Source organism: Saimiri boliviensis, chromosome 2, assembly GCF_048565385.1.
Source record: "Saimiri boliviensis isolate mSaiBol1 chromosome 2, mSaiBol1.pri, whole genome shotgun sequence".
NCBI lineage: Eukaryota > Metazoa > Chordata > Mammalia > Primates > Cebidae > Saimiri > Saimiri boliviensis.
In genome coordinates this window covers 3271820-3297439 of record NC_133450.1, presented here as the reverse complement: position 1 = coordinate 3297439, position 25620 = coordinate 3271820, and the positions used below count along the sequence as shown (strand labels likewise).

General features: G+C 43.6%; 1 protein-coding gene and 1 pseudogene across 1 annotated transcript in view; both read right to left on the bottom strand.

Annotated features, from left to right (window-relative positions):
* PTPN9 (protein tyrosine phosphatase non-receptor type 9) overlaps positions 1-25620 on the bottom strand; it is a 98557-nt gene that overhangs the window by 38105 nt on the left and 34832 nt on the right. The window contains exons 2-5 of the mRNA XM_039468926.2: positions 13653-13796; positions 11089-11178; positions 10242-10366; positions 3600-3705 (exon numbers count right to left, since the gene is read on the bottom strand). Of these exons, the coding sequence (XP_039324860.1) occupies positions 3600-3705; positions 10242-10366; positions 11089-11178; positions 13653-13796 (465 nt within the window). The remainder of the gene's footprint in view (positions 1-3599; positions 3706-10241; positions 10367-11088; positions 11179-13652; positions 13797-25620) is intronic.
* Positions 22-392, bottom strand: LOC104650080 (small nuclear ribonucleoprotein F-like; annotated as a pseudogene).

The window sequence follows — 25620 nt, the reverse complement described above, 5'->3', positions numbered from 1 at the left end:
TAAAATCCCCCAGAAAAGATGCTATTCTTTCATTTCCCCTTCCTATTTCTCTTCTTCCACACCTCTGAGACAGAGGACAGTATTATACTTTAGTAAAACTTCATCCAGATGTCCAGAAAACACCCCAACTATGTATTCTTCTGTATTTGCAAGCTGCATGTTCATATAGATACATCTGTAGATTTGGTTCACCTACAGATACCAGTTAGCCTCTGTAATCCATTCCCTACTTAAGTTTCACCATCACTGGCTTCTCTTAATCCCTTGAGGAAAGGTTTGGGACTGAGGGGTAAGTCCTTTGTAATTTACACTGGAGAAAGCTGCAGGCTATTCGCCACTGACCAAGCTGCCACCCATCCTGGTGACCGCAGCAGGTACCCCCAGACAGTCATGTCCGAGTTCTTTGCTCTGAAAAAGGAGATGTAATAGCTTCGACTTTCTATTTATCATTTTGTGGAAATAACAGGCGTTTTCCTAGAATGGTCTTTGATTTGGTGGTTAAAAGGACCTTGGACTTTTAGGCTCTGAAATAAATTGTTGCATCTTTGGAGGAAAAGATGAAAGTAGTTTACCACACCAGTGAAGAGGCCTTTGGAGAATTTTGTTCTAGATGCTATTTATTCTCCATAGAGGAGTGCTAGGGATTCCCCAAATCAGTAGAACTAAAGGGTAACTGAAGAGAACAGAGAGTGACATGTCAAATAAAAATCAGTCTTTTGAAGTCGGGCGTGGTGGCTCACACTTGTAATCCTGCACTATGAGAGGCTGAGGTGGGAAGATCACTTGAGGTCAAGAGTTAGAGACGAGCCTAACATGGTGAAACCCCATCTCTACTAAAAATACAAAAATTAGCCGGGTGTGGCGGTGGGCACCTGTAGTTCCAGCTACTTGGGAGGCTGAGACATGAGAACTGCTTGAACCTGGGAGACAGAGGTCGCAGTAAGCCAAGATCATGCCACTGCACTCAGCCTTGGAGACAGAGCGAGACTTGGTTTAAAAAAAAAAAAAAAAAAGACTTATGTTAGTCAAAAGGACTTCATAAAAAGTGAAAAAACAAGCTACAAGTTAAGGCACAGTTTGCTGTGTGCACACATTATGTGTATATGTATGTATACATATCTCTTTATGGATTAGAATCAATAATATATTACAAACTATTAATTCCTAAATGGACAAATCACAAATAGGCATTTCACAGAAGAAAAAATATACAGCTAAAAATATATGAAGAGATACTTAATTTAACTAATAAAAGAAATGCAAGTTATACCACAAGATATCATTTCATATCCATTTAATTGGGGAAAAAAATTAAGAAGTCTGACATTAATAAGTCCTGGAGAGGATGCAGATCAATAGAAATTTTTACACATGGCAAGTGGGTACAACCACTTTGGAAAACAGTTTGGCATTGTCTTATAAGGTTAAATCTTCACAGCCTTTGGGACCCAGCAAGCCACTCCTAGGCTTATACCCTAGAGCATGCATTCTTTTTTTTTTTTTTTTTTTTTTTTTTGAGACGAAGTTTTGCTCTTGTTACCCAGGCTGGAGTGCAATGGCGCGATCTCGGCTCACCGCAACCTCCGCCTCCCGGGTTCAGGCAATTCTCCTGCCTCAGCCTCCTGAGTAGCTGGGATTACAGGCACGCGCCACCATGCCCAGCTAATTTTGTGTATTTTTAGTAGAGACGGGGTTTCACCATGTTGACCAGGATGGTCTCTATCTCTCGACCTCGTGATCCACCCGCCTCAGCCTCCCAAAGTGCTGGGATTACAGGCTTGAGCCACCGCGCCTGGCGCTAGAGCATGCATTCTTAATGGGGGAGATGTCACCTCACCAAAGAAGTCAAATTAGTATGTGAGCAGGGTGAGGTGAACCAAAAAAAAAAAAAAACAAACTTACTCTTTTTATATACAGAGTACATAAAGAGGCCAATCATAGTGGCCAACACCTGTAATCCCAGCACTTTGGGAGGCCAAGGAGGGAGGACTGCTTGAGTCCAGGAGTTCAAGACCAGCCTGGGCAACACAGAGACAGGGTCTCACTATTTTTTTTTTTTTTTTTTTTGAGATGGAGTTTTGCTCTTGTTGCCCAGGCTGGAGTACAGTGGTGCAATCTTGGCTCACCACAACCTCCACCTCCAGTATTCAAGCAATTCTCCTGTCTCAGCCTCCCTAGTAGCTAGGATTACAGGCATGTGCCAACATGCCTGGCTAATTTTGTATTTTTAGTAAAGACAGGGTTTCTCCATGTTACTCAGATTGGTCTCGAACTCCTGACTTCAGGTGATCCACGCGCCTTGGCCTCCCAAAGTGCTGGGATTACAGGCGTGAGCCACAGTGCCCTGCCTGACCCTGTCTCTACTTAAAAAATAAGGCCAGTTGCAGTGGCTCACACCTGTAACCCCAGCACTTTGGGAGGCCAAGGTGGGCAGATCACTTGAGATCAAAAGTTCGAGACCAGCCTGGCTAACATGGTGAAACCCCATCTCTACTAAAAGTAAAAAAATTAGCCAGGTGTGGTGGCAGGAACCTGTAATCCCAGCTAGTCAGAAGGTTGAGACAGGAGAATTGCTTGAAACTGGGAGGTGAAGGCTGCAGTCGGCTGAGACTGCACCACTGCACTCTAGTCAGTTGAGACTGCACCACTGCACTCTAGTCGGCTGAGCCTGCACCACTGCACTCTAGTCGGCTGAGCCTGCACCACTGCACTCTAGTCGGCTGAGACTGCACCACTGCACTCTAGTCGGCTGAGCCTGCACCACTGCACTCTAGTCGGCTGAGACTGCACCACTGCACTCTAGTCGGCTGAGACTGCACCACTGCACTCTAGTCGGCTGAGCCTGCACCACTGCACTCCAGCCTGGACGACAAAGGTGAGACTCTTGTCAAAAAAAATAAAATAAAAAATCAAAATAAATAAAAAATAAATGTTAAAAAGAGTACATAGAGATATACAGTATATCATGGTAATAAAATTTCATTAGAAGAGGAATTATTAGGGAGAAATATTTAAAAGGCTCCTTAATGAGGCAATAATAAAACAAGGTTGAGAAATACTCCCCTAGAGATCCTTTTACACATACGAACCAGAAAACATGTTTAAGAATGTTCATAACAGCACCATTCATAACACAGGTTGGGTATTCCTTAACCAAAATACTTGGGACCAGAAGTGTTTTAGATTTTGAATTTTTTCTAGATTTTGGAATATCTGCATAAACATCATGAGGTATCTTGGGGCTGGGACCCAAGTCTAAGCAAGAAATTTATGTATGTTTCATATGCGCCTTAGACACGTAAGTGTGCCTCAGTCTCCCAAAGTGCTGGGATTACAGGTGTGGGTCATGGCCCCCAGCCCATCCCACTTTTATGACTCAGAATGTTTCTGTGTATTTTTTACCTGAATTCCTCCCACTTAACTTTTAAGACCATTTCTGGTTCTAAGGAGGCAGACAGTAGTCAGCATTTACAGATGACCTTTACGTGGAACATAATGTCTGAAGCTTGCATCATTCTTAAATCTTTTCCCAAAGAATAATAAAAAAAAAATCCCAAGCATTGAAAAGGAAAGTTGAGAGGGCCCTCCCACAGCCTTACCTTCAGCAGGTTTAGGACTTTCTTGCCAAGATCCAGCTCAAAGTTGGCATAATTAGAACCACACATGTCATAGATAAACACCAGTCCATTCCTCTGAGTTTCAAAGCTATAAATCAACCATTAAACAAAAACGTTTATAAGAAGATGGATGAGGCAGGTGGAAAGCCTAATGCCAAAACAAACCCCGAGAGGACGGGACACATCTAGGATCAAAACAATTGCCTGCCTGCACACTGGTCTTACAAAAAGGTCGCTTATCTTTGGTATCTGCTATGTTTATTAATGCAGATTTATCCAGATTTACTAAATGCCACTCTCCTAGGTTGAGAATGCTCTACAGCAACCAAGTTATCAAAATCTGAACTGTTTTCTCCCACCCCTCTAGATCTGCCTACAAAATCCTATAACACATTCCATACTCAACCCCAAAGTTTCCTCTGCCATGAAAGTCTCCCTGATAACTGTAATCAAATATACTACCAATTGCTTTTTCCCTTAAAGCCCCATAAATCCTCCTATGGATTTTTCTGTGGCCTTAACATACTCTGTGTAGCCATGCAATTCTCTCCTAGAGGACAAGAACCTGTTGTTCAACTCATTACCCCCAACAGTCCCTAGCCCAGCCCTTAAAAATAAATGGTCACTGAATTGTAATTCAGTAGACTAGAAGCCCATCTCTAAAACATATTTCAGACCTGTAGAAAACTCTGTAGAACAAAACTGCCTCTAAGCTCAATGATAGTAAATTTGTCTCTTATGATCCAATGGAGGAAGAGAACAAACTCATATACGGCCTTTGAAAAGCATTCTTAAAAAGTAGATTAAGGCTGGGCATGGTGGCTCACGCCTCTAGTCTCAGCACTTTGGGAGGCTAAGGTGGGCAGACAGCTTGAGCCCAGGAATTTGAGACCAGCCTGGGCAACATGACAATACCTCATCCTGTAGTGACCTGTGCCTATAGTCCCAGTTAATTGGGAGGCTAAGGTGGAAGGGTCACTTGAGCCCAGGAGGTGGAGGCTGGAGTGAGATCATGCTACTGCACTCCAGCCTGGAAGACAGTGAGATCTTGTCTTAAAAAAATGTAAGGCCGGGCAAAGTGGCTCATGCCTGTAATCCCAACACTTTGGGAGGCCAAGGTGGGCAGATCACTTGAGCCCAGGAGTTCAAGACCAGCCTGGGTAACATGGCAAGACCCTGACTCTATTAAAAAAGAAAGAAAGGAAGGAAGGAAGGAGGGAGGGAGGGAGGGAGGGAGGGAGGGAAGGAAGGAAGGAAAGAAAAAAGTAGATTAATAGGTATTAAAAGTAAGTCATGGCCTGGGAGGGAGGGACGGAAGGAGGGAGGGACGGAAGGAGGGAGGGAGGGAGGGAGGGAGGGAGGGAGGGAAGGAAGGAAGGAAGGAAGGAAGGAAGGAAGGAAGGAAGGAAGGAAGGAAGGAAAAAAGTAGATTAATAGGTATTAATAGTAAGCCATGGCCAGGCATGGTGGATCATGTGTGTAATCCGAGCACTTCAGGAGGCTGAGGCAGGCTGAGGTCAGGAGTTCCAGACCAGCCTGGCCAACATGGTGAAACCTCATCTCTACTAAAAATATAAAATTAGCTGGGCATGGTGGCAGATGCCTGTAATCCCAACTACTCAGGAGGCTAAGGCTGGAAAACTGCCTGAGCACAGCAGGTGGAGGTTGCAGTGAGCCAAGATTGTGCTACTGCACTCCAGCCTGGAAGTCAGAGCGAGATTCTGTCTCAGAAAAAAAGTAAGCCTATTCCCAGACCAAACTGAGGAACATTTGAAGACACAGAAAGTATTCCTCAGTCCAATTTCCCAGATTTATAAAGATATCTCAAAGATGTACCCTTCCCCCAAGCCAGATCCATACTTACATCTGATTTGCAGACCCAAATGGTCATTAGGAATAAATTATTTGATTGGACTACTCACAGATGACAGCAACAGTTTTCGTATCTATTTAGAATTGAGAAAACTGCCACAAAACACTCCTGGAATCAGGAGTCTCAAAGTTATTGTTTTTTCTTTTTTGTTTTTTTTTGAGATGGAGTTTCACTCTTGTTGCCCAGGCTGGAGTGCAATGGCATGATCTGGGCTCACTGCAACCTCCGTCACCCGGGGTCAGGTGATTCTCCTGCCTCAGCCTCCCCAGTAGCTGGGACTACAGGCATGCACCACCACACTTGGCTAATTTTGTATTTTTAGAAGAGACGGGGTTTCGCCATGTTGGCCAGGCTGGTCTCAAACTCCTGAACGCAGGTGATCCACCCACCTCGGCCTCCCAAAGTGCTGGGATTACAGGCTTGAGCCACCATGCCCAGCCTCAAAGTTATTTTGTATCCTATTTTTGCACCATCACTTCCTGGGAACCTCTATACCTTCATCCCTTTTACAAATTCCAAGGCAGAAGTCCCCACCCATGAGCTAACATTTCAAAAATGTCTAATTCTGAGGTACATGAAAGTTTCTCCAGCGGACTTGGTTTCAACTGGCCCCTAATATGTTACATTAGTGTTAAATCTTGACTCCTTTCCTTATTTATTTTTTAATTTTTAGTAGAGACGGGGTTTCATCATGTTGCCAGGCTGCTATCAGACTCCTGACCTCAAGTGATCGGCCCCCCTCCCCGCCTCAGCCTCCCAAAGTAGTGAGATTACAGGTGTGAGTCCCTGTGCCCGGCCTTGACTCCTTTTTACAACCCCAGAGGACACTATGATTCACAAAGATCCAAGATGCTGTTAAAATGTGTGGCACAGGCAAGGTGTAGTGACTCACACCTGTAATCCCAGCACTTCGGGAGACTGAGACACGAAGACTGCTTGAGGCCCCGCCAAGCTGGCCAGGCTGGACTCGAATTCCTGACCTCAGGTGATCCACCCACCTCAGCCTCCCAAAGTGCTGGGATTACAGGCTGAGCCACCATGCCCGGCCAGAATATATATATTTTAAAGACAGCATTTTACTCTGTCACCCATGCTGGAGTGCAGTGCAGTGGCACAATCATGGCTCACTGCAGCCTTGACCTCCCAGGGCTCAGGTGATCCTCCCAGCTCAGCCTTCCATGAGTGGCTGGGACTACAGGCATGCACTACCATGCCTGGCTAATTTTTAAATTTTTTTGTAAAGATGAGATCTTGCTACGTTGCCCAGGCTGGTCTGGAACTCCTGGACTCAAGCGATCCTCTCGCCTGACATTCCAAAGTGTTGGGATTACAGGCATGAGCCACTGCACCCAGTTTAATATTTACAATGACAGCTGACTGATTGCCTACTGAGTCTGATTCCTGAGGTACACTTTAGAGAAAACGCCAAGAGAAAACACAGTCCCTGACATTTGTTTTTTTGTTTTTTTTTTGAGACGGAGTTTCGCTCTTGTTACCCAGGCTGGAGTGCAATGGCGCGATCTCAGCTCACTGCAACCTCCGCCTCCTGGGTTCAGGCAATTCTCCTGCCTCAGCCTCCTGAGTAGCTGGGATTACAGGCACGTGCCACCATGCCCAGCTAATTTTTTGTGTTTTTAGTAGAGACAGGGTTTCACCATGTTGACCAGGATGGTCTCGATCTCTTGACCTCGTGATCCACCCACCCTGGCCTCCCAAAGTGCTGGGATTACAGGCTTGAGCCACCGCGCCCGGCCTGACATTTGTTTTTTTTAAAAAACTGAGAGGCTAGAGGCAATGGCTCATGCTTGTAATCCCAGCATTTCGGGAGGCCGAGATGGGAGGATCTCTGGATCTCTTAGGCCCAGGAGTTGAAGGCTGCAGTGAGCTACGATCATGCTACTGCACTCCAGCCTAAGTGACAAGCAAGATCTGGTCTCAAAAAAAAAAAAATAAAGAAAGAAATTGAGGGTAGGAGATCCATGAGGGGCTACCAATGAAACAAGACTGGTTACAGATCACTTTGAAGAAGATAGATGATGGATATGTAGACGTTAATGATACCATTCTCGACCTACAGAAATTTGGATATTTTCCATTATATATTTTAAAAAGAAAGTTCCCTGCCCTCAAGGAGCTCACATTCTAGTGGTAGATGAAAAATCTAATAACAGTGTAAGATAAATGGTATAATAAAGCCATGTATAATATAAGTACATAATGGCTGGTATTGATAATGACTCTTATTAAGGTCAGAGTAAACCTAATTTTGTTTATGACAGGTTGGAATGGGAGGGAGCCAGTCATGGAAGCTGGGCCTTGAAGAAAGTGTAAGATTTAATAAAACAAAGGGAGAGGTAAGACCACTGTAGTTCAAAGTAACACAGGAAAACAAGATTTTCTATTCACTGGGGAGAATGTTTTGCTTGGAGAAAACGAGTTCACATTTATTTAGCTTACATGCTCCCTCTGGATAATTAGGAGTCACTGAGGGTTTTTAGGAAATGAATGAATATCATAAAACCTAAGTTTTAACTACATTTAGCTGTGTGGTTGTCTTGTGAGATCCAACACTCACAATGGAAAAAGCAAGATGTGGCCTCCTCCATGCATCCTGACATGCCTACATGAGAGTTCTGACTCTAAGCCTTCCATGGAGGAAGACCAATACTGGATTTTCTGGGAAAGGAGCCTCTCATTTATCCTTCTGAGCTATAGGAGAATTCTTTTTTGTTTGTTTAAAACAGAGTCTTGCTCTGTCATCCAGGGTGGAGTACAGAGGTGCGATCTTGGCTCACTGCAACCTCTGCCTCCCAGGTTCAAGCGATTCTCCTGCTTCAGACACCTGAGAAGCTGGGATTACAGGTGCACACCACCATGCCCAGCTAATTTTTGTATTTTTAGTAGAGACAAGGTTTCCCCATGTTGGTCAGGCTGGTCTCGAATTCCTGATCTTGTGATCCACCCATCTTGGCCTCCCAAAGTGCTGGGATTACAGGCATGAGCCATCACGCCTGGCCACAATTAAAGTTTTTTGCTTTGTTTAGACAGAGTCTGATTCTGTCACCCAGACTGGAGTGCAGTGGCATGATCTCTGCTCACTGCAACTTCCACCTCCCAGGTTTAAACAATTCTCATGCCTCAGCCTCCCCAAGTAGCTGAGACTACAGGCACACGCCACCGCACCTGGCAATTTTTTTGTATTTTTAGTAGAGACAGGGTTTCATCATATTGCCCAGGCTGGTCTCAAACTCCTGAGCTCAGACAATCTGCCCATCTCAGCCTCCCAAAGTGTTAGGTTTATAGGCATGAGTCAATGTGCCCAGCTTCAATATAGCACTTCTAATCCAGAGGCCCAGCCAAAAATGGCGAGAGCAGTAAGAAACTAAATTGCAAGGACCAGGGAAAAAAGAATATCAGAAAGACAGCATGGGAGGATACAAATAACTGCCCAAGAGTGAAGAAACCAGGGTCTTAGAACCAGCTGGGCTAACAGGTGATGACTGTAAAAAACCTCTTGGGACTTGAGTTTCATTGTCCACTGAATTGTAACAATACCATTTACCTAAGCAGGGAGAGAGTGATGACCTAAGCTATGTACCTGTTTTTATTAAGGATGATTTTTGCTTTATACATTTGGACTTTTCCTTGAATGTTTTTGTTGTTGTTGTTTGTTTTGTGTGCAGTTTGTGTGTGTGTGTGTGTGTGTGTGTATGCGTGCATGTGTTTGTGTGCGTGTTTTTGTTTTTTTTTTGAGACAGGTCTCGTTCTGTCATCCAGGCTGAAGTGCAGTGGCATCATCATGGCTCACTAAAGCCTCACCATTCCAGGCTCAAGTGATCCTCCTACCACAGCAACATCGCCTCCCTCCTCCCGCCAATGCTGGGACTAAAGGTGCATGCTACTATGGCCAGCTAATTTTGTGTCTTTTTATCAGGACATCGTTTCACCATGCTGTTCAGGCTGGTCTCAAACTCCTGTCCTCAAGTAATCTGCCCACTTCAGCCTCCTAAAGTGCTGGGATCACAGGTGTGAGCCATCACACCCAGCCCAGCCCTGAATGTTGAGTCCCAAAATCCTTTGAGCTAAATGGCATTATTCCTGTTATGCAGACAAAGAAACAGGCCGTAGAAGGTTCTGATATAAACAAAAAGAAGCAGCACAGGTCATCTCCTCCTCATTCTCTTTCAATAAGTAGTTTCCTATACACTGAAGACTGCTGATAATTGACTTTCTCAGCTTCTGTTTTCCTGACATAGAGCCAAGGTGGTAAAAAGACAGAATACCCACCATTTTGATACTGCCTGTAAACATGCCATGTCCTGAAGGACATGGACTGTTTTTTTTTCTTGTTGCCAGGCTGGAGGTGCGGCCCAATCTTGGCTCACTGAAACCCCTGCCTCCCAGGTTCAAGCGATTTTCCTGCCTCAGCCTTCTGAGTAGCTAGGACTACAGGTACATGCCACCACACCTGGCTAATTTTTGTGTTTTTAGTAGAGATGGGGTTTCACCATGTTGGCCAGGATGGTCTCGAACTCCTGACCTCAAGTGATCCACCTGACTTGGCCTCCCAAAGTGCTGGAATTACAGGCATGAGCCACCATGCCCAGCTGACATGGACTGTTTTCTATCCATAGCATTGCCCAGGGCACATTCTAGGAGAATGGTGAAGGTACTGATGAATTTAATCAAGTCAAAAACTGTCACTTTCCTACCTGCATGTAGACTACCTAAAAAATAATCTCAGTGCTTACCTATCCACAGCTCTGTCTAGCAAGTAAAACAGAGCCTGAAGTACCACATGTTGGACTGACTTGTGGGGATGATGCAACCTGGCAGTAAAGAGGGCAATGGAGGCTCCTGTTGGGTCCCGAACATTCTAAAGCAAATAAAACAAGAAACATTTAAAAATCAAATAGAAAACCACAGCAGTTACTAAGACATACAGTGGATAAGGGTTTGATACGTGAAGAAAACAGATGCTAACAATAATTCCCTGACCTCACCAATTTCTCCCCAGAGGGAAGAATGTTAATATCATCCCTTGCCTGATTCTCTCAGGACTCTCTGGACCTTATTTCTGTGGTAAGAAAAAAAATCACATTCTCTTTGCCCTTCAACTGCAGACAGATCAAAAGATGACTTCCTAGCTAACTTCCCCAGCAGGATGGCCAAAGAAACAAGCAGCAGGAGAGAACCAGGCAACAGGATCATGATTTCCACCCTCTGCCTTAAAAGTGCCATTATATGTTTACTTGAAACGCTGAGGTCTCAGCTAAGTGGAGGGCTTGTGTTAAATATGGATGCATGGGTGTCTGACACATCGCATATCTATCGCAAAGACCATCAATAACCTTAATGGACCAAATGAAGAAACTTTTCTAAGTCTACTGTACAACTGATTTTCCGTAATTCAGTTATTCAATTATCATTAGCAACTCAATAATTGTATAACAAACTGCATGGCTGTTTCACATCTGCTCCTAACTCTGGAGACTCTCTAGATTCAGGATAACGTATGCAGGAACAAAGTCCAAACATGACACCAGTTAAGAAAAGGCAGTAACGAGGCCCTACAAGATTATGTCCCTAAAGACTCACTAAGATGGTGAATTTTCCACTGAGGATCTCGGAACGAAGAGGTTCCTCATGAGGCTTCAGCTTCACAATGCCTTCCTTCCTTCGAGTTTCCTAAAAAGGAAGCACAGCAGAATGTAGTAATATGAAAACACTGCATATCCAGGACAGCTCCAGGTAACCACCAAATCTCAGCAATAAGGTGGTTATCAATGAATGAATCATAAATTTTATAACTAAATAAATTTCGTAACTAATTTCATAACTAATTATTCATTTAGTTGAATTAGAATTCTACTAAAAATACAATCAATTTTTAGTCTCTACTAAAAATATAAAAATTAGCCTGGTATGGTGGTGGGTGACTGTAACTCTAGCTACTCCAGAGGCTGAGGCAGGAAAATCACTTGAACCCAGGAGGTGGAGGTTGCAGTGAGCTGAGACAGTGCCACTGCACTACAGCCTGGGTGACAGAGTGAGACTCTGTATCAAAAAAAAAAAAAAAAAAGAATTCAGCTAAATGAATAATGAAGTAATTGAAGTCAACTAAATGAATTATGAATTTCTTTATAAACTGCTTCCAAGCCAGCCAAACATTTTTAGAGTTCCTGTCCAAAACTACTTTATCAGCCCCTCAGGTAGGGTATTTTTCTCTGAATCAGTAACAATCCTAACCCTGAAAAGAAAAAAAATAAAAAAAAAAAAAAAGAAAAGAAAAAAAGAATCCTAACCCTGAATCCTAACCCTGAAGAATAACCAGTATGTTACATTCAGGTTCAGAATCAAGGTCCTTAAACACGCAGCAGCACTGACATGGTACCAGGACACTAAAATATGAACCTCAAAAATGTCTGGATGCATTCATCCTCACACATCTTCTAGGTTTAGGCCTCTCCTATGTTCAAATAGGAGCCCTCTCTCCACCTGATATAGTCTCCAACAACAGCTACCATGACTTAATTTTCCTCACTGATGGCCAGATTCTTTTCTTCTTCTTCTTCTTCTTTTTTTTTTTAAATACAAGACAGGGTCTCACTATTTTGCCCAGGAAGGTCTCAAACTCCTGGTCTCCTGGCTTGAAGCAGTCCTCCTGCCTCAGCCTCTTGAGTACCTGGGCTTAACAGGTATGCACCACTATGCCCAGCTTGATGGCCAGATTTTTTTTTTTTTTAGCCATAGTCTTACTCTGTCACCCAGGCTGGAGTATAGTGGTGCAATTTCGGCTCACTGCAACCTTCGCCTCCCAGGTTGAAGCAATTCTCCTGCCTCAGCCTCCCAAGTAGTTGGGATTACAGGTGTGTGCCACCATGACAACTAATTTTTGTAGTTTTAGTAGAGATGGGGTTTCACCATGTTGGCCAGGCTGGTCTCAAACTCCTGACCTCAGGTGATCGACTCACCTCAACCTCCCAAAAGTGCTGGGGTTACAGGTATGACCCACTGTGCCCAGCCTTGATGGCCAGATTTTTTACTCATCCCCATTTGCCTCATACCCAGTCCATTGCATTTTGGTTTCCTCCCAACCTAACTGCTACACCAAAAGCTCCTGCTATAGTAACCAGGATCTTAATGTCATTGAATTTGCTGGACATTTCAGTCCTCCTTTCTTTTTTTATTTTATTTTGTATTGAGACTGAGTCTTGCACTGTCGACAAGGGTGGAGTGCAGTGGCATCATCTCGGATCACTGCAACCTCTACCTCCAAGAGATTCTCTGGCCTCAGCCTCCTGAGTAGTTGAGATTACAGGCATGTGCCACAACACCTGGCTAATTTTTGTGTTTTTAGTAGAGATGGGGTTTCGCCATGTTGCCTGGCCTGGTCATGCACTCCTGTGCTGAAGCGATCCACCCGCCCCAGGCTCCCAAAGTACTGGGATTACAGGCGTAAGCCAACACATCCAGCCTCTTCAGTCCTCCTTTTTTTTTTTTCTTTTGAGACGGAGTTTCGCTCTTGTTACCCAGGCTGGAGCGCAATGGCGCGATCTCGGCTCACCGCAACCTCCGCCTCCTGGGTTCAGGCAATTCTCCTGCCTCAGCCTCCTGAGTAGCTGGGATTACAGGCACGCGCCACCATGCCCAGCTAATTTTGTGTATTTTTAGTAGAGACGGGGTTTCACCATGTTGACCAGGATGGTCTCGATCTCTCGACCTCGTGATCTACCCGCCTCGGCCTCCCAAAGTGCTGGGATTACAGGCTTGAGCCACCGCGCCCGGCCCCTGAATGGCCTTTCTAAAAGCCCTAGACAACCTGAAAACCAACAGATTTTCATGTGGCCAGAGGCCAATGAAAAGAGCTAGGATTAAAATTCTAGGAAGGTGGAACCCCTCTCCCGCCACCAGGATGCTGTCAGGCTGCTTCCTCAGTCTCCATCATTAGAAGTGGCATCCTGGTTTATAACCAAAACTTAGGTCCAAAAGTAGTGCTTTCCAGCAGCTGCCTTGCCCAGCTTCAGCTCTCACAGGGGCTTCTGGATATGGATCCATTTTTCATGGGAATGGAGAGGACACTTGAGTGTGTCGAGCATGACAGAGAGAACGGCAACACTTTGCCCAACTGCCACAGGTCTGGTCCACCCCGAGCAACATACTCTGTAGGAGTGGAACAATTCTACGGCACGGAGCACATCAAACTTCCTGGCCATGAGGAACTTGACAGCCACGTTCCAAGACAGCGGGGAGACATTGTACTGAACTGTCCACTTGTTAATCTCTTCGAGAAACTGCTTGGTAGCCTGTTTGACAAAGAAAGAAAGAATAATTAGTAAGAAGGGAACATATTTATGGAGTCAAAAAACAAATAAAAACTATCATCCCTTGCCCAAGCAAGTCTGAACCCAGTTTACTAAAGGGAGCAGGGAAAAACCAAAAAAAAAAAAAAATATATATATATATATATATATATAGTAGAAACAGGTCTGAAACCACAAATAGTTAAAATTTGTATAATGCACTGAGGCCAGAAGCCAGATCCAGGTTCAGAGAACAGGACTTAGCAGAGGTATGCATGAAAATATGAGGCGGGAGAAGAGAGATCCTGAATGAGATGCAAATTGCTGGTCTCAAAGCAAAAGAAAAAAAAAGGGGTTTTGGTTTTGTTTTTTTCTTTTTAAAGAAAAGTAGCCAGGGAGCCAGGCGCAGTGGCTTATGCCTGTAATCCCAGCACTTTGGAAGGCCGAGGCAAAAGCGTCACTTGAGGTCAGGAGTATTTCGAGACCTAACTGACCAACATGGTGAAACTTCATTTCTACTAAAAATACAAAACTAGCCGGACGTGGTGGTGCACACCTGTAATCCCAGCTGCTTGGGAAGCTGAGGCAGGAGAATTGCTTGAACCCGAGAGGCAGAGGTTGCAGTGAGCTGAAATCACACCATTGCACTCCAGCCTGGGCAACAAGAGCGAGACTGTCTCAAACAAACAAACAAACAAACAAACAAAAAAAAAAACACAGCCAGGCCTTCCAAAGGATTATTGCCTGATGCACAGTGTAGTACAGCAGTCTCAGCTGCTGCTTTGGACACAGTCAAAGAATCAGAAAATGGTTTTTGCTTTGGAGAGCAGTAAAACTATTAAGAATTTAACAAATCAAAAGAGTAACTATTCTCTGTGCTAACCCTACTGGACCTCTTCATGTTTTACATGGCATTCTCAAAACTGGATATAAGTATCCAGAGTCAGTAACAGCCCCTCTGGATAGTGGTTTTGGGGAGAAGAGGGAATTTTCGTTTTTACTGTCTGACCCAGGCTGGCAAGATACCTGTTTCGAGAACTGTTCCTTTCAACTAATTCATGTTCTTTTATGCTCTCTCACCCTATTTCTCCTTACATTATAACTAATTTCCTTTTCATTCAAGCTACTTTTCTATTTCTTCATTTTAGAATGATTTAAACTGGGATTTTTTTTTTCTTTTTTTGAGACAGGGTCTCACTCTGTGACCCAGGTGGGAAGGCATTGGCACAATCTTGGCTCACTGCAGCTTCAACCTCCTGGGCTCAAATAATCCTCCTGCCTCAGCCTCTCAAGTAACTGGGACTATAGGCACAGCATGTGACACCACCCCAGATAACTTTTTCCTTTGTTATTTTTAGTAGAGACAAAATCTCACTATGTATGTAGCCCAGGATTGGTTTCAAATTCCAGGACTAAAGCGATCCTCTCATGATGCCTCTCAAAGTGCTGGGATGACAGGCATGAGACACTGTGCTCAGTTTTTTTTTTTGTTTTTTTTTTTTTTTGAGACAAGGTATCACTCTGTCACCCACAGGCTAGAGTGTAGTGGCACAATCACTGCTCATTGCAGCCTCAAACTCCTGGGCTCAAGGGATCCTCCCGCCCGCTTCCACCTTCTTTTTTTTTTTTTTTTTTTTTGAGACGGAGTTTTGCTCTTGTTACCCAGGCTGGAGTGCAATGGCGCCATCTCAGCTCACCGCAACCTCCGCCTCCTGGGTTCAGGCAATTCTCCTGCCTCAGCCTCCTGAGTAGCTGGGATCACAGGCACACGTCACCATGCCCAGCTAATTTTTTGTATTTTTAGTAGAGACGGGGTTTCACCATGTTGGCCAGGATAGTCTCGATCTCTTGACCTCGTGATCCACCCTCCTCGGCCTCCAAAAGTGCTGGGATTACAGGCTTGAGCCACCGCACCCGGCCCGCTTCTACCTTCTGAGTAGCAGTGACTACAGGTACAGGCCAGTACATCTGGGTTATTTTTTTATTTTTTGTAGAAACGAGAACACCCTTTGTTGGCCAGGCTGGTCTTGAACTCCAGGGCTCAAATGATCCTTCCATCTTGGCTTCCCAAAGTGCTAGGATTGCAGGTATGAGCTAAATTGGGATGTTTTTCTTTTCTGACACAGAGTTTTACTCTATTGTCCAGGCTGGAGTGCAGTGGCATGATCTTGGCTCCCTGCAACTTCTGCCTCCTAGGTTCAAATGATTCTTTTGCTTCAGCCTCCCAAGTAGCTGGGACTACAGCTGTACGCTACTGTACTGGTTAATTTTCGTATTTTTAGTAGAGACGGGGTTTCACTATATTGGCTAGTCTGGCCTCAAACTCCTGACCTCACGATTTGTCTGCCCTGGCCTCCCAAAGTGCTGGGTAAGGGGTGAGCCACTGTGCCTGACCAGGATTTATCTTTTTGTGAGCATTCTATGCTACTAAAAGCTTCATGCATGGCTATTCTGTCCCTTCCATTCAGAACCTTTTCTCAGCTGTTTGTCTACAATATGATGAACCTGATGAGAATTCTGAATTTTAACCATACCTCTATTCCCAATCAACCCACAGTTATGATTTATTTATTCATATTTAATAACCACCTATTATTTGTTAAGGTAATACTTGCACTGAGAAGTATACGGGAATACAAAAACAAGATTTGCTTCAAAAGGTGTAAGACCAACTTACCATGTGACCATGGACAAGGTAATTCTGTCTTTGTTAACTTTTCAATTGAAAAAAAAGGGAGGGCCGGGTGCGGTGACTATCCCCCACAATCCCAGAACTTTGGGAGGCCAAGGCAGGTGGATTGTTTAAGAACAGGAGTTCGAGACCAGCCTGGTCAACATGGTGAAGCCCTATCTCTATTAAAAACATAAAAATCAGCCATGCATGGTGGTGCATGTCTATAAGCCTAGCTACTAGGGAGGCTGAGGCAGGAAAATTGCAGTAAGTCAAGATTACGCCACCGCACTCCAGCCTGGGTGACAGAGCAGGACTCTGTCTCAAAAAAAAAAAAGAAAAGAAAGAAAAAGAAAGGGAGGGCTGGGTGTGGTGGCTCATACCAGTAATCCTAACACTTTGGGACACCAAGGCAGGAAGATCACTTGAGGCCAGAAGTTCAAGACCAGCCTGGCCAATATAGTGAGGCCTTGTCTCTATAAAAAATATTAATAAATAAATAAATAAATAAAGAGAAAAAGCATAATAGCAATGACCTACTTCGGAGTCTTGGCAACAAGTCCTACCCTGCAAATACAATCCAAATTGCTACACGCTGTTTAAACAACTGGCAAACTAAAATCCCAGGACAGTCGGCAATACCTCAGAGCACAGCGTCTAATTCATCCCTCAATTTCTAGGAAAGGACAAAAGTACTTTATAAACCCGGGAAAAGTCTAAGTGGCCTGAGGCTGCACCTGAGCTTTAGAGCCCTACAATTAAGGCAACATAGCATACACCACTGGAGAAGGAAAGAACCAGCCAAACCAATCAGGCAAAGTGCATGAAAAGAGCCAAGAAATAAAGGCAATGAAGAAAAGCTTTCAGATCACTTTGGCCTGGAACCAGCTGAAGCCAAGCCAGATAAATGAGTCCCAGAGAAGACAAGAGGGCAAACTTAGAATGCTCCTTCAGAAAATAGTTTGAGTTGCCTCTGTGGAGTGAATGGCCAGCATCAGAATGAGGAAAGACAGAAGGAAAAAGAAGCAAGCACAGAAAGATCCCAGAAATAAAACTCAGCCAGTAAGTAAATTCCCCAAGAGACATGGTACTTGTTTTTTAATTAACGTATTATCTTTTAAATCCAGTTCTCTAGTGGGCCTCTCTGATGTTGCTTATAGAATAAAACACGAGAATAATGGAACATATTTTTCCTGCTACTTAGCTAGTTATACAATTTCTAATAAAAATAATCGACAGATAAATCAATGTATACGTAGAAGGGGAAAATCTAAATGACCGAGAGGTGATATGAACTCATCATATATCCATCTGTTAAGATAACTTTTCATTTTTTGGCCAGACATAGTGGCTCACACCTGTAATCCCAGCAATTTGGGAGGCCAGAGTAGGTAGATCACAAGGTCAGGAGTTTTGAGACCAGCCTGGCCAACACAGTGAAACCCTGTCTGTACTAAAAATACAAAAAATTAACTGGGTGTGGTAGCAGGCACCTGTAATCCCAGCTACTTGGGAGGCTGAGGCAGGAGAACTGCTTGAACCCAGGAGGCGGAGGTTGCAGTGAACCGAGATCATGCCATTGCTCTCCAGCCCAGGCAACGGTAGGAGACTCTGTCTCAAAAAAAAAAAAAAAAAGATAACTTTTCATTTTTCATAAATAAACCATGTCCTAATAAGAGAAAGGCATGCAGATTTCAAACACTTCCTTCAAAGTACATCTTGCCTTCGTTTTTATTAAGCTCAGTTCCTCCAAGGTTCTTAATGTTCTGCAGCCCTTAAGAGCTGTTGCCTTGAGCTGACCTCTGTCCCCCTGCTGGTCAGGATGTTATTCTTGGCTTTAAGCACGGGAACAATTCCTCTTGGTTTGGCCTGACCAGGCCTTACATGTAGAGAGTCCAGTGTACTATAAACAGTGATGTGATATTTACAGATACAAATGCATACACACAGCACCTGCTCTGCTCAGCCTCAGATTCACCCTCCTACATAGCCATCCCTCTGGTGGAAGAGATGAATCTCTAAAAGGAGTCAGAAATAAAGGTCTCATCTTCAACAACCTTCCTTTAGACAGTTAATCAGATTTCTCCCTCCGTTTACACATGGGTTTAACATAACCACTGAGTACAAACTAATTTGTAGCCCTGCTGGTTACCAGAAAAACAAGTCCCAGCAACTTTAATGAGCAACAGATTCTTCAGAAGGGATAACTGAAATTCTCGAAATTAAAACTCAGTGTATTTCCTAGTGAAAGAAAGAATGGGCCAAAAGATGAGTCACAGCTTAGAAAATATTTCAACTCCTGGTCAGTGGTTTGAATCTGTTTACGCTCATGAAACACAAGTTGTTAACACCTGGCAGCTAAGGAAGAGCTGGAGTTCAAACAGCTCTGGTCTTCCTTTGGGATAAGGTCTGAACTGATATATGGAGAAACTAACATTACCACTTACAACGCTCCTTCACCAGCTTTTCAGGTAAGTGTAAGATTTGTTTTGTTTTGTTTTGCTTTTTTTGAGACAGGGTCTTGCTCTGTCATTGAGGATGGAGTGGAGTGGCACGATCATGGCTCGCTGCAGCCTCAACCTCCTGGGCTCAATGGATCCTCCTGCCTCAGCCTCCCAAGTAGCAGAGACTACACGCATGTGTCATCACCATGCCTACCTAACTTTTGCATTTGTTAGAAGACACGGGGTTTCACCATGTAGCCCGGGGTGATCTCAAACTCCTGGGCTCAAGCAATCCACCTGCCTCAGCCTCCCAAAGTCCTGGGATTACAGGTGTGAGCCACTGCACCTGGCCTGAAGGGTAAGATTTGTTCCTGCATAGTCAAAAAGCATATTATAATTACGTACTTCTCCCACAATCGTGTTTAAATAAAGAAAAACAAGACTTGGCTATGGTCATAAAGATAAAGATACTAGAGAACTTGCTATAAAACAGCTGAGAAAGTTGTCAATTAAGCAGGGTATGCTCTGGACACCATTCACTAGTGTTGAAATAATGGTATCAGAGAGAATCAAACCAACAACAGTCTCCATGTTAAATCAAACTCCCAAGAGCAGCTATAATTTTGAGATGAGCTTTGGGCAAGGAACTAGCCACTCAAGAGATCAATTATGTGCTGACACTCTCAGTTCCACAGGTAGTACCTTAAATCCTGTGTTCCAAGACAATCTAGGAGAGAGTGAAGAGCCAGACCTGTAAGCTACACCTGCTCTTAAAATAAACAAAAAAATTCTGTCTCCTGAGATGTCAGTCACCTAACCACAAAGGAGAAAGTTTAGTGTGGTTTTGGGAATTATAAAGAATCAATCCATCCTCTTATTCACTACTGGGTGGTATTTGGACAAGTCATTTAACCTCTCTGAGCCTCAATTACCTCATCTTGAATGAGAAACAGATGGAAGAGCAGGCACTACCATATCCAGCACATGGTAGTCTCTGAATGGATGAATGTTCATTCATTCTCTTTTTTCTTTTCTTTTCTTTTTTTTTTTAAAGACAAGGTTTAACCATGTTGGTCAGGCTGGTCTTGAACTCCTGACCTCAGGTGATCCACCCGCCTTGGCCTCCAAAGCACTTGGATTCCAGGCACGAGCCACTGCGCCCGACCCATTCTCTTGTTTCTTCACTCCAGTCATTTCACACGAAAACTTCTTTCAACAGAGATAGGGTTTCTTAGAATTGTTTGACCTCTGTTGCTTCCCTTTAGCCTGTATCAATACAATCTCTCTAATCCATTTTATACAAAAGCACACATTTAAAATAGAAATATGTGTTCAGGCCAGGCAATGGAGGCATGAGTGTCTGTAATACCAACACTTTGGAAGGCCAAGGTGGGAGAACTGCTTGTGCCCAGGAGTTTAAGACCAGCCTGAATGACATGGAGAGACCTCATCTCTACAAAAAAATTTAAAAATTAGCCATGCATGGTGGCACATCCTTGTGGTCCCAGCTACTCGGGGGCTGAGGGAGAAGGACTGCTTGAGCCTAGGAGATCAAGGCTGCAGAGATCACACTACTGCACTCCAGCCTGGGTGACCGAGTAGATTTTGAGACTTTGTGTGATTTTGAGACTCTATCTCAAAAAAAAAAAAAAAAAAAAGACCAGGTGCAATGGTTCACACTTATAATCCCAGCACTTTGGGAGGCTGAGGTGGGTGGATCACCTGAGGTCAGGAGTTTTAGACCAGCCTGGCCAACAGAGTGAAACCTCGTCTCTACTAAAAATACAAAATTTAGCCAAGCGTGCTGGCTCACGCCTGTAATCCCTGCTACTCGGGAGGCTGATGCGGGAGAATCACTTGAACCCAGCAGGCAGAGGTTGCAGTGAGCTGAGACCACGCCATTGCACTCCAGTGTGGGTGACAAGAGCAGGAAGAAAAAGAAAGAGAGAAAGAGAGAGAGAAAGAAATTCAGCATTCAGCTGAAAACACTCTTTAAAGAACCAATTTCTCCTCATTCAGGGCTCTGTGGCTATAAAGAAAAAGCTGAGGCCGGAAGTATTTAGACTTCAGTTCCCATTTCTAATTCTTTTTGTCCCTACTTTCAGACTACTCTGGTAGCTTCAGAGATGAACACTGCCATTCTAAGCACAAGCTCCCCTTTTAACAGCACAAACTACCTATGGAGAGGTCTCATTACAATAAAGAAACAACTGCGTGCAGAACAAACACCATGAAAAAATGCAGTCAGTCATCCTGCAATGAGGACCTAAATAAGGAAAGTGAGTCACCACAAGACGCAATGTCTGGCTGTTACCAAATTTGAAGATACATTTGTATTTCGGCAAATATACCATTTCCCCATTATTTCAGTGATGGATGCATTAATGAACTACTGTCCTCTCATGCCTGTTTCCTCTCTCTCCTTCACTGTGAATTACTGTCTTTTTATATCTATTGATCCCTTCAGATCGTATCAATGTGCCAAGAGACAGAATCTGAGCAAAGACATACTGGTTTGCTATAAGGCAGCAAGACGTCTGATGAATTTTCAAACTCAAACTACAATTTTTCCATAATCACTTTGCTAATGTACCAAAAAAGGAAACAAATCCATTCCCTTTGAGTTAAAATTTACTGATTTATCTCAAATATTTTCCACTTATCAGGAAAATATCGTCTTTTCTTAAAATGTGACTTTAAAAATGATAATGCTTTCTTTTTTTTTGAGATGGAGTTTCGCTCTTGTTGCCCAGGCTGGAGTGCAATGGCGCATTCTCGGCTCACTGCAACCTCCGCCTCCTGGGTTCAAGCAATTCTCCTGTCTCAGCCTCCCAAGTAGCTGGGATTACAGGCATATGCACCATGTCTGGCTAATTTTTTTTGTATTTTTAGTAGAGACGGGGTTTCACCATGTTGGCCAAGATGGTCTCGATCTCTTGACCTCGTGACCCACCCTCCTCGGCCTCCCAAAGTGCTGGGATTACAGGCGTGAGCCACCGCGTCCGGCCCTATAATGCTTTCTTAAATAGGATCTTACTGCCTTTGGAGAAAAAAGTTTTAAGTACATTTTCTGATTTTATATTATAAAACAATGTAAGCCAGGCGCAGTGGCTCAGGCCTGTAATCCCAGCACTTTGGGAGGCTGAGGTGGGTGGATCACCTGAGGTCAGGAGTTCGAGACCAGCCTGACCAATATGGTGAAACCCCATCTTCAAAAAAATAAACAACAACAACAAAAAATAAAACAATGTAATAACAAAAATGTGCAAAAAAGTAAAAGTCCAGTTATAATCCCATCATCCTATACAGGTGTTTTCATGTTTTTAATGATTTAAAAATTAAAGCCAATGGAAACATACTAATACACAGTTTTGTGAGTATATATCCCCACAACCACCACACACACATACATACATATACAAATTTAAAGAAAAACTTAAGGGAAGGGGAGAAGAAAGGATTAGGCCAGTATATATTGTTTTAGTTCAGAGACCTTCCATGACTAGCAGCAATAGTAACCCCTTCAAGGCAAGAGAATGGTACAGCTCTTTCAGGCATCCAGCTTTATAGTCGGTCAAACATTCACAACAAGTATTTGCTGAGGGCTCATTCTGTGCTAATCAGTATAGCAGTTGTTGAGAAGACACGACATAGATCACTTCTTGGCTTTTTGGCTAAGGTCAAGTGAGAAGACACACAGAGAGACATAAAGACCCTCTTCCAAGCAGTTTACAATCATTTAATCATGGAGACAGACGTATAAATAGGTCTTTACCATATAATATAATAAGTTCAAGACAGATCTATGAACAGAATACTATGGGATTCAAACTCTCTCTGTGGATATAAAAATTTTTTTTAGGAGTGCCTTAAAGGATGAGTAGGAATTTGTCAGGCAGAGAAAATATTCTAGTCAGAGAAAACAAAATGTGTCAAATCAGAGCCATGAAAGAGCAGGGCTTACTGGGGATATCAATCACATAGCTAGTGTGTCCAATGTGTCTGAGGGAGAATGGTGGGAGATTTGTGAACAGGAAGACCGAACCAGACTGGGAAGGCCCTTGTGTGCTGCACTCCAAATTCCAGACATGATCCTATAAACATAAAAGAGTCAATAGAGATCTTTAAGCAAAGGGGTGAGATGATGAGTTTGGTTCCCCTCTCCCACCTCAAAAATGACTATAAGTAGTGGCGAAGTCAGACTGAAAGGAAAAAAACATCTAGCAATAGGGAGGTAAGTTCCCTGAAGACAGGGATCACGTCTATTTCATTCACCTAGTTCCTAGCACTGTATGTGGCACAAAGCACTTACTTAATAAATATCTATGATAAATGAATGAATGAATTATTGAAGTCTCAAGAATATTAACATTTAGAGGGCAGACAAAAGATGAAAAACCAAGGAACTTTAAAATTTTACTTTTAAAAATACTAGTGATTGCAGGCCAGGCACAGTGGCTCATATCTATAATCCTAGCACTTTGGGAGGCCAAGGTGGGCAGATCCCCTGAGGTCAGGAGTTCAAGACCGACCTGACCAACATGGCGAAACCCTCTCTCTCCTAAAAATACAAAAATTAGCCGGGCATGGTGGTGGGCATCTGTAATCTCAACTACTCAGAAGGCTGAGGCAAGAGAACTGCTTGAACCAGGGAGGCAGAGGTTCCAGTGAGCTAAGATCGCACCATTGCACTCCAGCCTGGGCAACAAAGTGAAACTCCATCTTAAAAATACAGAAATACTAGTGACTGCTGAAATTTAAATAAATGGAGATTTAAACACAAGCAAGAGGAGTTGTCAAATAAAGCAATTTTTTAAAAGTTGTCCCTTAAAAAAAAAAAAGGCTGGGCACAGTGGCTAACACCTGTAATCCCAACACTTTGGGAGGCCAAGGTGGGTAGATCACCAGAGGTCAGGTGTTCAAGACCAGCCTGACCAATTGACAAAACTCTGTTTCTACTAAAAAGACAAAAATTAGCCAGGCGTAGTGGTGCCTGCCTGTAATCCCAGCTACTGGGGAGGCTGAGACAGAAGAATCACTTGAACCTAGGAGGCAGAGGTTACAGTGAGCCAAGACTGTACCACTGTACTCCAGCCTGGGCGAGAGAGCCAGACTTCGTCTCAAAAAAGAACCATAAAACTTCACAGAAAAGATAGCTCTCACGTTATAGGCTCTAGGAATGCAAAGACTTGGTTTAACATCAGGAGATCTATCAAAGCAATTTTTATATTAACAGATAATAAAGGAAAAAAGTATATAACCTCAACAGATGCTGAAAATGCCATCACCCATAGGCCCCGCATTTTTTTTTTTTTCTATTAAAGATGAAAAGGCCAGCAGGTCTGCTATTACCACCGCTATGCAACATTGCACAGAAGGACATACCTAACACAAGCCTAAAGATGCATAGCAACCTGATGCATGAAGACAGGAACTTTAGGCCAGGTGCAGTGGCCCACATCCATAATCCCAGCACTTTGGGAGGCTGAGATGGGCGGATTGCTTGAGCTCAGGAGTTTGAGACCAGCCTGAGCAACATGACAAAACTCCATTTCTACAAAAAATACAAAAACTAGCCTGGCATGATGGCACACACCTATAGCCCGAAAAGTGGATCACTTAAGCCCGGAAGGCAGAGGATGCAGTAAGCTGGTATCATACCACTGCACCCCAGCCTGGGTGACACAGCCAGACCCTGTTTCACACACACATAAAACAAAACAAAACAAAACAAAACAAAAGGAATGTTAAAGAAGAGAATAAAATTCAGAAACCATACTGTATATATCTAAGTATTTAGTATATGAAACAAATATGATAATTCATAAGCAAAAAGTATTATAGGAATTTATATATGCATATAAATATTTGTAGGATACCCAAAAAACTGCTAATATTGGTCACCTCTGGGGAGAGAAAATGAATTGGGGCTGGGTGTAATGGCTCACACGGGTAACCCCAACACTTTGGGACGCTGAGGCAGGAGGATCACTTGAGACCAGGAGTTCCAGACCAGCCTAGACAACAAAGCAAGACCCTGTCTCTATAAAAAATAAAATAAAATAAAATAAAAAAGAAAATGAACAGGAAACAGCACAGGAAGATAAACTATAAGCAACCTTTAAAATTTTTTTTTTTTTTTTTTTTTTGAGACGGAGTTTCGCTCTTGTTACCCAGGCTGGAGTGCAATGGCGCCATCTCGGCTCACCGCAACCTCCACCTCCTGGGTTCAGGCAATTCTCCTGCCTCAGCCTCCCGAGTAGCTGGGATTACAGGCACGCCTCACCATGTCCAGCTAATTTTTTGTATTTTTAATAGAGACGGGGTTTCACCATGTTGACCATGATGGTCTCGATCTCTTGACCTTGTGATCCGCCTGCCTCGGCCTCCCAAAGTGCTGGGATTACAGGCTTGAGCCACGGCGCCCGGCACAACCTTTAAAATTTTAAACCATGTCCATGCACGATCTACTCAAAAACTAAATAAAATGTATATATTTAAAAAGATGAGGGCCGAGTGTGGTGGCTCATGCCTATAATCCCAGCATTTTGGGAGGTCAAGGTGGGCAGATCGCCTGAAGTCAGGAGTTCTAGACCAGCCTGGCCAACATGGCAAAACCCTGTCTCTACTAAAATTACAAAAATTACCCAGCCGTAGTGACAGTGCCTATAATCCCAGCTACTCTGGAGGCTGAAGCAGGAGAACTGCTTGA